At 41.6% G+C, this 15,867-nt stretch overlaps 1 protein-coding gene across 1 annotated transcript in view; it reads left to right on the forward strand.

The window, feature by feature from the left end:
• Positions 1-15,608, forward strand: part of Palld (palladin, cytoskeletal associated protein) — a 413,077-nt gene extending 397,469 nt beyond the window's left edge. The window contains exons 15-20 of the mRNA XM_045149173.1: positions 1,341-1,435; positions 4,113-4,245; positions 7,688-7,895; positions 11,376-11,541; positions 12,034-12,167; positions 13,445-15,608. Of these exons, the coding sequence (XP_045005108.1) occupies positions 1,341-1,435; positions 4,113-4,245; positions 7,688-7,895; positions 11,376-11,541; positions 12,034-12,167; positions 13,445-13,617 (909 nt within the window). The 3' untranslated portion in view covers positions 13,618-15,608. The remainder of the gene's footprint in view (positions 1-1,340; positions 1,436-4,112; positions 4,246-7,687; positions 7,896-11,375; positions 11,542-12,033; positions 12,168-13,444) is intronic.
• The last annotated feature ends 259 nt before the right edge of the window (positions 15,609-15,867 follow it).

Genomic DNA, 15,867 nt, shown 5'->3' on the forward strand with positions numbered 1-15,867 from the left:
AAGTACTACATTTTTAACCCATTAAGTCATTCAGTTGTAAGCGAGGCAACTAACTTACACACCTAGACTCTGTGAAACCAGAGCTAAAGCAGCCATTCAATGGATCTGAGGCTCATCTTGGCATTAAGAACACTGAGGGAAAGCCTGAAGAGATAGCTCAGCAGTTAAAGTTAAAAGCAGTTACAAAGCCTGCCAGTCAGGGTTCAAGTCCCCAGCCACCCACATAAAGCTATACAGACATTTGATTGCAGCAGCAAGAGGACTTGGCACACACGCAAGTAAATAAATAACTTTAAAAAATAACTTGGGCAGTCTTTCTGAGATCCCAACACTTGGGAGGCTGAGAAAGGAAGACTTAAGTTCAAAAGCAGTCTAGGCTACTCAGTGAGCTGAAGGCCAGCCCAACTACATAGAAAGACCCTGTCTCAGCAAAAAAATACATATGCCAAGAGAGGACGGGTTATTGGGATCAGCCATGCCAAAGCTGGGGCCCCTGAAAGTCACCTGGTGGCATGTTCAGCATATCGAATGTCTTATGGCAATGATAACACAGTACTAGCTATGATTTCATAATGACGATTTGTAACGGCATGTACTATTTGATATTTATGAGACCAACTTATGTTCAAATATTTAACCCTTATAGCGTCTCTGTGAGGTATGTGTGTATGTATGTATTCACATGTGTGTATTCTCCTCCTGCCCAAAGCTTTAGAAAACTCACGCATGCATTCATTTCATAAGAACAGAGTATCACAGAGTCATAATGCTCTCCTTGCTGTCCTGTGCATGCATTCTTCTTATGTGATGCTCATGTTCTCATGCAGACTCCCCTCAGTACATGGCTTGGGGAAATGCCACTACTAAATTTAATAAATATATTACTAAATAATAATATATTACTAGTTTTTCCAGAAAACTAAAATCCTCTACTTTAATTTCAGAATTGGCCACAACCAGTCAATATCTGACCATGGAAATGGACTCATCACAAGAGCATAATGTCTTCCTGCTATCTTTCACAGACCAGCTGCCTGCATTAGGGAGACTTTGTTTAGCAGATTAATCAGGGTGTCACTTTAACTGCCATCCTAGATAAAACAGTAAAGCTTTATTTAACATCACAAGAAAGACCTTGCCACCTGAGTTCTTTGAGTAAGTGTAGTTTAGCTGGGATCCTAAGTAAAGGAACTGCCTTTCTAAGACAGATGGGTTTTTACTACCAGTGGTACATGAGTATGAAATAATGACTTATGGAGAAGAGGAGGCTAGTCATGACAGTGTGTAATGGTGGACTGTTGTTCACAGCACATAATGTCTTTTCCTGGTGTCTCTGACAGGGCCGCGTCAGTTGCACTGGACGGCTAATGGTACAGGCTGTCAACCAAAGAGGTCGCAGTCCTCGCTCTCCCTCGGGCCATCCTCATGCCAGAAGGTATTTCAGACGTTCCTTCCTGTGTGTGCTGCTCCTTATTGACCTACTGCTATCCAGTCAGTGCTACTGGAGCATGCATAGCATAACCACACAGCAGACATAACCGAAGACAAAATATGAACACAAATTCAAGCGTGCAGTGCCTTTATTTTACCCCTCTGCCATTCATAATGCAGAGGGACCAGTATGTGCCAAGCCTGGTCAGATATATGGTCTTCGGTTTGCTAAGTAGAACACATTTACAAAGTGTACAGAAATCAAGACTCAGCACCATATATAACACAGCAGATGTTCAAAGTCGAAACCAACCCTCTCTAGCCAGTAGCTAATTATAGGCTGACCATTGTGAGTGCCCAGATTCCTTTTTTAAAAATTTTTATTTATTTGCACGCAGAAAGAGATAGAAGAGACAGCGAGAAGAGAGAATGGCCCCTGGCAGCTGCAAACGAACTCTACTGCATGCACCACTGTGCATCTGGGTTTACCTGGGTAGTGGGGAATTGAACTCTGGTTGTTGGGCTTTGCAGGCAAATGCCTCAGCACTGAGCTATCTCTCCAGCCTCCAGTTTTCTTAAGATCAGCTAACTGGTTAATGTACATTCTTAAATCACTTAGTTACAGCTTGAACATCATGAGAACATAAATCACGTAGGTGAGATTTGTCATAGTCTGTGTATTCAGACAGGTACCTGCTGAACATAGTGTGTGCCCTTGCCATCCCTAATAGCCCTGAGGCTATGATAGGATGCTGAGCGAGTAGTGGCAAACAGGGGCACAAAAGAGATGTTTTTGCCTAGTCATACATTTGAACTTTAAAAAGAAAATGGTTAGGGCTGGAGAGATGGCTTAGCAGTTAAGGCAGTTGCCTGCAAAGCCAAAGGACCCAGGTTCAATTCCCTAGGACCCATGTAAGCCAAATGCACAAGGTGGTGCATGTGTCTGAAGTTCATTTACAGTGGCTGGAGGTCCTGGCACACCTGTTCTCTCCCTCTCTCTCTCTCTCTCTCTGCCTCTTTATCTCTCTCAAATAAATAAATAAAATTTTTTAAAGAAAGGAATATCTTTTAAAAAAGGGAATATGGTTAGTCCATCTAGATTCCCATTTAGATATAGTATAGAGAGCATCCTAAAATAGTCTGACTAAATTACAGGCCATACATGCAAGCTCCTTTTGTAAAGAGAAAGTAGAAAAACTGAGAAGTCACTTAACAAGTGGCATGTATGTAGCACCTCATGTGCCTGGATGTAAGAGCCCTTAGTTTAGTACTTGGATAGCAAGTACCTGAGCATGTCAGACTGCACTCTCAGCCTGCTGCAGCGACGTCTGCTCTCAGGAAATGGCCTGACCTGTGGCTGGAAAACACATACAGTGTGAGGTCCAGGAAATGGCCTGTGTCTCCAGCTAGAAATACACATGAAGTATCAGGTCCATTGCCTGTATCGTCTCCTTGTTTTCATTCATTTCAGTTTCTCCATGTGTCAGTGGCTCCTGTAAGGCATTCTCTTTGCAAATTATGTCTGTATTTGGAGAACACTAAACTAAATGAACAAAATTGAAAATCATTAGCCAAAGGTACTAATCTATTATTCTTCCACTGTTGTGTTTTCCAGGTGCTTTGAAATTTAATTTTCCTAATGGTTTCTCACAGTTTATAGTCCACATCTTGTTCATTTCTGAAGCCTTCTCCTACAATGACTTGGAGTTAGTTCCTCTGAAAATCTATGTATAGCAGATACACATGACCAAGAGATTTGTACAGTCTTGTTTTAAAGCAGAAAATCATGTCCTTAAGCATATGGGTAAACTAATGAAAACCAAAACTTGTCTAAAAATGTAGTCTGTTTTCCTGATTTACATAAAGAAGGAATTAGAAATATATTAATTTTATAAATTTTTATTAGCTACAAAGTTAAAACCATAGTAGAAAATTAATAGCAATTTCTATGAAAAGATTTGGTAAGCATTAGGAAAAGCCATTTTACTTTTTTGTTTTGTTTTGCCTATTCTGGTAGGGTCTTACTCTAGTCCCAGGCTGGCCTTGAATTCACAGTAATCCTCCCACCTCTGCCTTCCAAGTGCTGGAACTAAAGGCATGCACCACCATGACCAGCTTTTCCATTTATATATTAGTCTGCACTTGGCAAACTATTTAATTCATCATAAACTTCCAAATGAGGGCTGGAGAGATGGCTTAATGGTTAAGGCGTTTGCCTGCAATGCCAAAGGATCCCATTTCCACTCTCCAGGACCCACATAAGCACAAGGGGTTGCATGCATCTGGAGTTCATCTGCAGTGGCTGGAGGCCCTGGAGCACCTATTCCATCCCTCTCTCCTCTCTCTCTCTCTCTCTCTCTCTCTCTCTCTTTCTCTCTCTCTCTCTCTCTCTCTCTCTCTCCCTCTCTCCCTCCCTTCCTCCCTCCCCCTCCCTCTTTCTCTCTCTCAAATAAATAAATGTTTGTTTTAAAAACTTCCAAGTGAAAATAATGATATTTTTGTTTGCTTATTTTTTCTTTTTGTCTTTTTTGTTTTGTTTTGTCTGGTTTTTGTTATTTGCAAATCTTGGGGGTGTAGGTATCAGATAAGGAATTTATCATGTTATTATAAAAAAAACAGACCTAAGCCTGGATTCCTACGTGTCTGTCAATTTATCAGCCTACCTTGTATCCTGTTTCCAGGCCTCGGTCTAGATCAAGGGACAGTGGAGATGAAAACGAACCCATTCAGGAGCGATTCTTCAGACCTCACTTCTTGCAGGCGCCTGGAGACCTGACGGTTCAGGAAGGAAAGCTCTGCCGAATGGACTGCAAAGTGAGTTGGCTCCTGCCTCCAAACTGCTCCTCCCCTGTCCCTTATTGCATCTGTGCAGCTCCTTAGGTAAACTAAGAAGGCCGCACATGGAAACTGTTCCATATCTACACTTTCCACCATGCCGCTTCTCTACTTCTGGATTTCTTGTAAAGGTTTCTTTACTCTGAACCCTGGCGTCAATTCCAGAAAGTCACAGGAGGGTTTCATTTCTTCCTTTAGTTGTTCACTTTGTTCAAGTATTAAAGGTGATGGATCTACCAGTGCCCTTCAGGTGATCTTCATTTTTTCATCTATTCATATATCTACTCTTGTATTCCTCCCTTCTTGCTCTATTCCTTAGCAACCTCTTAAATATGGATAGTGTTAAAAATTATTTGGCTCCCTCTGCTGGGTCTGTCTGGGATTTCAGAAAGTAACTGCTTAGAGGATTTGCCATTATTTCCTTTTCAAAAAAATAGATTTAGACTCCTAAAAACAAATAGAAAGAAAAAACATACAAGAAGAATAGATATATTCTTTAAAATATTTTGTTTTCCAAAATAATTTTGCAGAATAAAGACAAATTGAATTTCAATATATTTTATTTATGTTATATTTCATTTGAGAAAGAGAGAGAAAAATATGGGCATGCTAGGGCCTCTTGCCACTTCAGCAAACTCAAGATGCATGGACCACTTTGTGCATCTGGCTTTACATGGATACTGGGGAATTGAACCCAGGTCAGCAGGCTTTGCAAGCAAATAAATTCCTTTAACCACTGAGCCACCTCTCCAACCCTCATTTTTAGACTCTTCAGAGTCCATGCATTGAATGACTGCACAATCTACATCCCATGCCAGAGGTAATAGAATCAGAGGCATATTCACTCCCATTAGTCACAGTTTTCACAGCAGCCAAAATAGTCAACTTAGTGTCCATCAACAGATAAATCAATTTGTCAACAAATTACATGCACAATGGACCACTCTCCAGCAGTTTAAAAGAAAGAAATTCTGCCATTAATGACAGCATAATGAATCTGGAGGACATTATGTTAAGTGAAATAATCCAGGCATAGAAATACAAATCCTGCATGACCTCATTCACGCATCACTTCTGTACAGTCTTAAAAAGTTGAACTCAGGGGAGCAGAGAAATGAAGGGTGGTTACTAAGGGCGGGGGGAGCAAGTCTGAGAAGCTGGTAAAATGATCTATCATGTACTTGAAATGAATGCAGACTTTAAATGTTTTTACCACAAAAAGGTAAACATTGAGATAATGCATGTGCTAATTAGCTTAATTTTGCCTTTCCGTAATGTGTACATATCCCCAAACATCATGTGTGCAATAAATATAAAGTTACCATTTTTATTTGCCAATTAAAAATAATTTTCTAGGCCAGGCGTAGTGACACACACCTTTAATCCCAGTACTTGGGAGGCAGAGGTAGGAGGATCGCTGTGAGTTCGAGGCCACCTTGATACCACATAGTGAATTCCAGGTCAGCCTGGGCTAAAGTGAGACCCTACCTTGAAGAAAGAGAAAAAAAAAAGATACTGGGAAACAAAATGATCTGTGCTTGATTTCACTCTGATGATCTAACGAGAATAAAGAAAATATAAAAAGTTACCAGGTTGTGGCACCCCCTCACCCCTGTAATCCCAGACCTAGAGAAGGAGGGGCAGGAGGATCAGGAGTGCAAAGTAATTGGCTACTTAGAATGAGGTCGACCTGGGTTACATGTGACCCTGTCTCAAAAAAAAAATAGTCTTGCCACAGGAATAGATATTGTTACCTACTTCTGAGGGAAATTTTTCTCAGTGTATTTGAGCTTTTGAAAGGAGCGGTGGTGTGGGGGGATGTCTTAGCAAGCCAAACGCTGAGACTAGAGCTTACTTCTCCTCCAGAGCCCACCCCTGCATCCCCAGAGGCACATCTCATGCTCCGCTTGTACCTTCCCAGGTAGCAAATCCCAGGAGAAAGAATCTTGTACTAGCAGACGTGCTCTTCTCGCTCCGTTCCCACGTGTATCAAGAGTGCAGATCCCTTGGTGCCAGCTCGTAATGGCCTCACGCTTCTGAGATCATGCTTCTTTACTTACGCACTGGGAGCATTGCAGTGACAGAAATAAGACAGCCTCCCTTGCCTAGGCATGAGTACTCCACCCGCTGGAACCTGTCTGCCGTGACTTAGGCGTTCTGAGAGGACCTGGTGCCTTGGGCCTCTCTCCTGCTAAACTTCCTACAGCCTCTGTCATGATCCTGCATGTCCAGTATCTAACCCAGGGAGCAAGGGAAGCATCATGGTACTTTATTTCTAAACATGGCAAAGGCCTGGAGCCCAAGCAGATGTGTCTACTCCCCCTGCCTCTATACTGCTTCTGCTGGCTCCGCGTGGGGAAAGTGCGCCTGTGGAGAACGGGGGACGGCAAGGGCACAGATGGGCAATGAAGCCTCGTCATCTCAAAAGCCACTACTTTACGACTGTCTCTGAACTCTTGCCCTGTGAACCTATAGTTTAGGTGTATCTGGATTTTTATTCCTTCAGATTCTCTAAACTTTACTGCATGAGTGGGAAATGTCTTGTAGGTAGAAGTGATTAGGCAGGCATGGAATTTGTGAGTTCTCTGGCTGATTTGGGCAAAGCTAGCTCTTCAAAGGAATTGTTTTATAATCGAACAGACATTTCTCCTCGTGTCTTAATACCTCACTAGTAGTGTAGAGGAAGGGGAGGCAAAAAAAAAAAAAAAAAAGACCATTCTTAACTGTGGTTTTCTCCTGTTCTCAATCAGGGCAGTGCTGTAAAAGGCTGACAGATGGCAGCCATCCCTTTCCTTCCCAGCACAACGTGTTAGTAGCAATTAAATGCGCTTTTATCTGCTCCTTGGTCAACACAACTGTCATGGTTTTAAGATTTTATGATGTATCCATTGTGATGCTAATTTGTTGAGATGACTTTCTGGGTAATTTCAAGTTGCTTTTGTGATTCCGTTTCAAAGATTATAGAATAATAATAGCTCTGTGTCCTAATGGATGCATTAACCAGTGTCTCCATAGCAATGGCCACTCCCATCATGCAGAGCTTAGCTGCGTGTGTGCCAGCTGAGGGCCTGTGATTGCTGCGAAGGGTTCACTTTTTTTCCAAAGAACTCAGAACTGGTGCTGACATCACCCCAAGAATTTTTATAGTCCTGAGTGAAAGAAGATGATGGCAGAATTTTTTTTTAATCCCTAATCCACTTGTCTCTAGATTGTTCTGTAAGAAATGTTTAAAAGTAAGCCAGTGATTGCTGATAAAAACATGCAAAGGATTTAAGCAAAAGACTTAACATAATGCATGCTGCTTCTGCAGCCTTCTCTTGTTCAACCAAAGAAGGAACTAAAGCTGGTCTGTTGGTTATCCATGAATTCATCATTATAATATTAGAGAAATTTATATGTATTTCCTTTCTGATTTATTTAGGTCAGTGGATTACCAACCCCAGATCTAAGCTGGCAACTCGATGGGAAGCCAATTCGCCCTGATAGCGCTCACAAGATGCTCGTCCGTGAGAATGGGGTGCACTCTCTGATCATAGAACCCGTCACGTCCCGAGATGCTGGCATCTACACCTGTATAGCCACCAACAGAGCAGGACAGAACTCATTTAGTCTGGAGCTTGTGGTCGCTGGTAGGCTGTGGCGGAGTTCCTTTCTTATTGCCATAATGAATGTCATCAGATTATGCTTGGAAACTAATTCTACATTATTAAGCAATGTGGAGAATAAGTCAAAAGTCTAACAAAACAGATTGTCACCAAAATAGGATGAGGGCATGCTAGAGGTTTAGTAAATCAAAAGCAGTGATTCTCTTACTTCAGCATGGCTGTTGTAGCCTGACATAGAAGGGAAAAGGTTCCAGCATCTTTTCTGAGTCACACCTCATCACGTACACGATGACCCCCATGTTACACAGGAAAGACCAACAGCACCAAAGCCTTCAAGAACTGAAGAAGGTTCTTACACACATTGCACAGTACACTTATTTTTAGCAGAGTAGACACTGATTTCAAACTTCAAAAATTGTAAATCTCTCTGACCACTTGAGAACTTCCAGCCCTTACCCTCTACATAAGTTCTTATAGGTTCTTTATCCCTCCAGCTCACCGCATGGCAGGAGTTCCTCAAATTTTCCTCTCTCTCTCTCTTTCTCTCCCTCCCTCCCTCCCTCCCTCCCTCCCTCCCTCTCCCCCCCCCCCCGTATTTTTGTTTATGGAAGAGAGAATTAGTGTGCAAGGGCCTCTCTATCCATTGCAATCAAACTCCAGACATGTCCACCATCTTGTGTGCCTGTGTGACTCTGCATGCTTGCATTTTCTTGTACATATGGCTTAGTGGGAGCTGGAGAGTCGAACATGGATTATTAGGCTTCGCAGGCAAGCACCTTAACTGCTAAGCTATTTATTTCTCCAGCCTCCTTTTCTCTCTCTTCTTTACAAGGTTTTTCCAGGCCCCCCACATGGGATCTCTGACTGCATGGGTGCTTTTCCTTAGCTCTGTACTTTCCTCAATAAATATAGTAATTTAATTTTAAAAAACTATAAATAACATTGTCACCCACATCGAATTTCATAATCAAATTAAAGTCAGATTTTCTCTTTAAATGATTCTACTTTAAGTAAATTTTGTAAGTGCTATTATATGAACTCATACCCTTTGAAAAGTTTAAAAGGAAAATACATTAATGGAAAGATTTATACCATCCTTAGAAATATGGCATAAGTAAAAATACTGATAGTCTGAAATCTGTTTTTAAAAAGAAGCATACCTGGGCTGGAGAGATGGCTTATCGGTTAAGACGTTGCCTGCAAAGCCAAAGGATCCAAATTCTATTCTCCAGGACCCACATAAACCAGATGCACAAGGGGGCGCATGCATCTGGAGTTCATTTGCAGTGGCTTGAGGCTCTGGCACACCCATTCATTCTCAATCTCTCTCTCTCTCTCTTTCTCTCTCTCAAATAAATAAATAATAAAATATTTTTTTCAAAAAAGAAGAAGCATACCAAAACATAACATTTGTTTGTTTTATTGCTTTGTTCTTGGAGGTAGGGTCTTGCTCTAGCTCAGGCTGACCTGGAATTAATCTCAGGCTGGCCTCAAACTCAGCACAATCCTCCTACCTCAGCCTCCTGAGTGCTGGGATTAAAGGTGTGCGCCACCACGCCTGGCAACGTTTGTTTTTAAACCTCTGTTTGCGAAGCCCGCCACGTGCAGTCTTGGTGAGTCCCCGCGCAGCCCTGTGCAGCTGCGCTGTCACTTTAACTGTGCTGTTGCATGGCGCGCAGAGCAATGGAGAGCCCTCCCGTTAGGGTTCCTGTCACTCATCCTCTCACCTCCACTAAAGCTGTTCACCTTTCTCCAATTAAATGCCTCTTTTTCAATAAATTTTTAATATTTTATTTACTTATTTATTTATTTAAGAGACAGAGAAAAAGAGGCAGAGAGAGAGAGGATGGGCACGCCAGGGCCTTTAGCCACTACAAACACATACCAGACACGTTTGCCACCTTGTGCATACATGGCTTACATGGGTTCTGGGGAATAAAACTTGGATCCTTCGGCTTCACAGGCAATCACCTTAACCACTAAGCCATCTCTGCTGCCCTAAGTATACCTTTTGATCACAGCCACAGCTGTCCTTCAGGACTGAGACTTGAGGATCCAAAGGGCACAGACATCTCTGATGCCTAAGCACGTCAGTCAGGAATTGGCAGTGCATAGTGACAGGAATGAAGGTTTTTACCATCGGGTATTAGTTTACCAGTCTGTGTAGACTTTAGGAGTCATATCACCTTCAGCAAACAGATGACAAATGCCTCAGCATCCTAGCCTCCCCATATAAGAGTGGGAACCATAGTGTTTCAGTATGTTTTAACCAGTGCCCTGCCCAGCAGTGCTCCAGAGCAGCACATTATCCCTACCACTGAGCTGTTAGAATATCCGGAATGGCTTTAAACACTTGATGCTCTTTTCAACACTGAGACCCAGACAGAATGTGAAGTGAGCTTCTGTTCCCATTCTCCTCCAAATAGTCTAGGTCAATAACTGTGCAAATGTCAGTAAGAATGCAGCCCACTACAGAACTCCAGATGTTAGGTGCTCGAAAATTTCTAGTAGGATTTCTATTCTCTTGAGCACTGTCCTAACTACACATTGTGATATATATGTCACTCCAGATGAGGTGGTAGGGACAGAAAGATGTGAATCTTCAAATGCATTTTTGTGAGTGCAGAAGAAAATCAAACCTTATTCTTCCTCTGAAATTGTTTCCACAATGGCCCTCCAAAATAATTTCCACTGGCTGGAAATACTCAAGAGTGTTACTGATCATCAGTCAGTCAGTTCCAATTATTCAGGCTGAGTCTTAAAGCTTCCTTCCTATAAGACAATGATAAAGTTGCCTTTTTTTTTCTTTTTTGGTTTTTCAAGGTAGGGTCTCACTCTGGCTCAGGCTGACCTGAAATTCACTGTAGTCTCAGGGTAGGCTCGAAAAATTGCCATTTTAAATAGTTCCCTTCAAAGCACACAAGTGTGGATTTGTAATTTATAGGATGTACATTCTTAGTTTACAGGTAACTACTTAGAGCTGCAAAATTTTGACAGAAATCCATCTTGTGTTTTTCCTCATTAAACCATACAATATGTCTCACTTAAGTTACAAGTTACCGCTGCAAAATCTTCACAGTAAACATATCAGCTGGCAGTGGGGGAATCCAAGCAGCTCCGCTTCCTGCAAACACTGTCCCTCTAGCATCACTAGGTGGCAGTAGATAGCCAAGGCTGTGACTGCACACCTGCCAACATTAGCAGTAGCAAAGACCCCACTGATGCTATCTATATCCCTGACTTCCGAAGCCACAGTCTGTCAGACAGATGGCCAGTGGGCTGTGGGGGCCAATCAGTGTGAATTAACTGAGGGGACTGAGGGCAGGAAACACACCTTCGCTTGGTAAAGCGTCGACAGGAGAGGGTTAGCCTCTTACCACCTGAAGTGAAAATGGTGTCACAAAATGAAATGTCTACTCAAGCAATCTTTTGCTTAAAGGCTTCTGAATCCTTTGTGTATCATTGATAAATAACTGATAGATAATTCACCTCATGTTTTCTTAGCTAAAGAAGCCCACAAACCTCCTGTGTTTCTTGAGAAGCTGCAAAACACAGGAGTTGCTGATGGGTACCCGGTACGGCTGGAGTGCCGCATTTCAGGAGTCCCACCACCTCAGATATTCTGGAAGAAAGAAAATGAGTCACTCACTCACAGCACTGACCGAGTAAGGTAAGACTGCAAAATGGCTCAGTTCTGATGATCGGTACCAGTACAGCATAGAAATCAGTACCTGTAAAAGTCGTGATGTCAAAGACAAAGGTCACTGTGTACCCAAATGTAGGTTTAAGCTTTTGCAGGGAAGCTATATTGGTATGGGAATGAATCGCATAGTACTTAACGCAGTACCGAGTTTTTAAGTGTTGATATGAAAAAGACAAGACGAATGAATTCACTTGCTACAGTGGTGACAAGGGGACGGGTCACCGGCTTTGGGAAAGCGGGGCCTCCCCTAGGAATCAGTGCAGATGTATTCACCCTCTGGAGGTCTGCTTCTCTCCTCCATTCGCTTAATGGGGCTAGCCGCCTCTCCAGAATAAGCATGATCCTTTTATCTGCCACTTGCACAGTTCTGTTTCTAATGACCTAATTAAAAATGATGCCTCACGTCCACAGCTACTTTTTAAAAATTTAGAGCCCTAATGACTTCATCCTTTTCCCCAGCATGCACCAGGATAATCATGGCTACATCTGCCTGCTCATTCAGGGAGCCACAAAAGAAGACGCTGGGTGGTACACTGTGTCAGCCAAGAATGACGCAGGCATTGTGTCCTGCACCGCCAGGCTGGACGTCTACAGTGAGTGCTGCTTCCTTCCTTTTCCTGCATCACGCACTGAATTAAAGATCTCTGGACGTTATGCTCGTCTTATAAACTGCAGCCTCTTTTGTTTGCCAAGACAATTCATGTTGCTCTTTCTCTTTCTATTTGTAGTTTCTCGACATTAATAGTGAAATCCCAGCAGGAGAACAAATGTCCAAGTATCAATCAGGAGCTCTGAACATTAGCAAGATGTGCATGTTGATTTCTGACGCTGGCTAGTCAGCTGTGGCTTCCTTACTGAGCATCCTTAGGAGTTAACCATAGACAAGAACAAATACTTTTCACATTTTCTCGTTACTGTGTTCTGCAAATGACTGTCTTTTAACATTTCTTCCTATGTTATGATTCTGTCACAGTGTCCTACTATACTCTAAATGTGTGAACCACCCATGTTGAGATGCGTGCAATGGCTCCCTGCTTTTCTCATTAATATACTTAAGCAGCTCACTAGAATATTTCTCATTATTTGTGTATGTGTGTTTGTTTATGTGCATCCTAAAAACATTTTTAAACTTCCTATTGAAGTTAAACACTAGTACAATCACATCCTATGATCCACTGATGTAAGGAAACCCTCCATAAAAACTAATTTTAAATTTTACCTGTTTTTGAAAAAGAAATCAATGTCTGAGGTCCTTCAATAAATGAGTGTCCTCAACATTCTAATTGCCCAATTGTGTCTAATTTATTAACATTAAAATATTCATCTAGAATTCCTAGCTATAATTCTTGAAGGTAATACGCTTTTAGAATGAGGAAGACAGGTAAGATTTAGAAGCTTGCCAACTATTCTGAAGGATTTCTGCTGTTGCAGTATTATTAATGTAAGGATAAATGTGCCCTTTATTACCTAGCTCTTACCATACCATAGAAGTAATGAAATAGTAATTATGTGATATATGAAGAAAATGCATATCTCTAAATTTTCCATGTCTTTACCATGGATGTGTTCAGTCTTTCATGAAAAAAAAAAAAAAATTGTGCCTGGTGTCTACCAAAAGAAATTCTTTTTGTGTGTGTGCTTTTTGTTTTCTCATTCTGTAGCTTAGGTTGGCCTGAAACTCACTATGCAACCCTAGCTAGCCTCAAACTTACAGCAATCCTCCTGGCTCTGTCTCCCCTCCAGAGTGCTGGAACTGCAGGTGTGAGCTACCATGCCCAGTTCAAAAGACAGTCTGTTTTTGCTAGAAGCATCTAAGGGCTTTCCAAGGATGTCTTGGATAAAAATCTGAACTCACTCTTTCTCTTTGTAGCCCAGTGGCATCATCAGCCACAGACCACCAAGCCAAAAAAAGTGCGGCCGTCAGCCAGTCGCTACGCAGCCCTTTCGGACCAGGGACTAGACATCAAGGCCGCGTTCCAGCCGGAGGCCAATCCATCTCACCTGACACTGAGCAGCGGCTTGGTAGAAAGTGAGGACCTGTGACCAGCACCCTTGTTCAAGCTGAAAACTTGTGAGCCGTCGCTCTGACCAACATACTCCTCTGTCACCTTATGTAAAAGGCAGAAATATACTTTTGACTTAAGAGAATTTTTTTAAAAAAACACCAAAATAATATTTTTCTTACTTGATAGTTTAAGTAGGTGATGCTTATAGACTTGTACACATTGCACAGAAAATTAACATGTATTGTCCAATCTAAAACTTTTGGAATTGCTGTGATTAAAGTGGTCTAAAATGCCAAAATACTAAAGGCAACTAAATATTCAAAGGTAACCACATTTTATATTATCTCCAAGTGCCTTTAAACACAAGATGTGGGTGCTACATAGCATGCTGGTGTGAAGTGTGTAAGAGGACACTTCCGTGGCTCTGAAGGTGCAGTGTCTTCAGACAGCTACAGAGAAACCGTGCAATACGTGAGGATGGCAAAGGAAGAGCAAAAGACAAAGAACTCAGTAAATGCCTCGTCTGTGCAAAATTCTTTCTATCAAACCATAAGGAAGGAACTACTTGCCTTAAATTGTATACATATCAAGGGCTTTGTAACAGAGTTAATACCTTAGTTTTCACCTTTTTTTTGTGTAGTATTTCCTTCATATGCTACCTTGGTAGGAAGCTTATTTACAATCCATATTAAAAGCTAACTTAAATTTAAATAATTTAAAGGATTCTGAATAAAACAGAACTATATTACAGTCCATTCCACAAGAGGCATCCAGACCCCTAACCCCAATGACCAAGGCCTACAGTGATTGGAGGAAACAGGGTTTGGAAGGTGTGGGGGTGGGTGGATATTTGGCTGGATAAAAGCAGCATAGGGGCAGGAGAGCTGGTAGAGGCCAGACTTTCCTTTGCTTTTCTTCTAAACCTTAAAATGTAGGTAAAAACAAAAACAAAAACAAAAAACACTGCCATTCATGAGTCAAGGAATGTGAAGGTGGCTGGACATTTGGAGCACATGTGCCAGGGGACATGAACGGAGCTGAGGCCTGTGTAGCTGAAGATTTGAGACGTGTTGAGCAAGTTGAATGTGGGTGAGACTGAGAGTGGCATCGATGAGAAGCTGCCCGTAGGAGCTAGACTACTTGAGAGAAAGGGAGACTTAGCGAGGAAGAAAAGAAGCTTATGCTACAAGATATTTCTTCCCATTGGCACTAAGATGTGGTAGATGAAAATGTTTAGTTCATTTCACTTCCCTGATGGCATAGAACCTTGCCTTAAGAAGGTGCTGGGCCCTGAGTAGTCTGTAAGGCCAATCTTCAAAGACCGCTTTTTGAATGCAATGATTCAACATCAGCTAGACTGAGTTGATTCTGACCAGACTTGATGGTGTTAAGTCGGAACCAATAAAACCTTTAAATGAGGAAAAAAAAAAATAATAATTTGGCTGAACAGTACAAACATGAGGCTTTAATGGTACTTTGCTATGAAAAGAAAACACTGTGTTCTTTATGAAAAACATATATATCTTTCATTATTTATAAAAGTGTTGAACTTTCTTAGCTTAGTTACTCAATTCATACATAGTATTTCTTAAAATAATGTTGTAGTCACCCCATATATTTCATATTACCGCTTCACATGTACAGCTTTCTACAGCTCTGTAAGAACATCAACCAGCCAAGTATTAAATGCCTAAAAGGCTTGAGCGCTGGGCGGTAGTTGTTCTCTACAGCGTGGTACAAGTCTCTGACCACACTCGCACTGCTGATGTGGGATATAAGATACCATACAGAGTCTCATGGACCTATCTCTTCTAGAATTATGATTTAGGTCATATATTGTACTTGCCAAATTTTTCTGAATGTGACTTTTTTGCTAATTTGCTGGGCTTGGGATTAACTAGCATTATTTTGCCACCTTCTATGTTGTATTTATAAAAAAAAAAAGTACTATCATACTACTTTGGAGTGTTGTGCTGTTGTAATGTGGAGTCAACATCAATAAATACTTAATAGTAGTTGAAACTCTGAGAAGCTGAAGAGTCCATTGTTTTAATTTTCTACTGCTGTGTAAAAAGTTGACAAAAACTCAGAGGCTTCAAATATTGCCATATTATCCCAATTCTGTAGATTAGCAATTGAACATGAGGTGCCCCAGTTCTCTCGCTGTGACACAGACTGCATTCTCATCTAAAGCTAAGTGACTGTGTCAGAATTCCCTGCCTTGCAATTGTGAGACAGAGGACATATTCAGTGTCTGCCAAAGGCTATGCCCCTGCCACAAAAACTG

Source organism: Jaculus jaculus, chromosome 1 (assembly GCF_020740685.1).
Source record: "Jaculus jaculus isolate mJacJac1 chromosome 1, mJacJac1.mat.Y.cur, whole genome shotgun sequence".
Lineage (NCBI taxonomy): Eukaryota > Metazoa > Chordata > Mammalia > Rodentia > Dipodidae > Jaculus > Jaculus jaculus.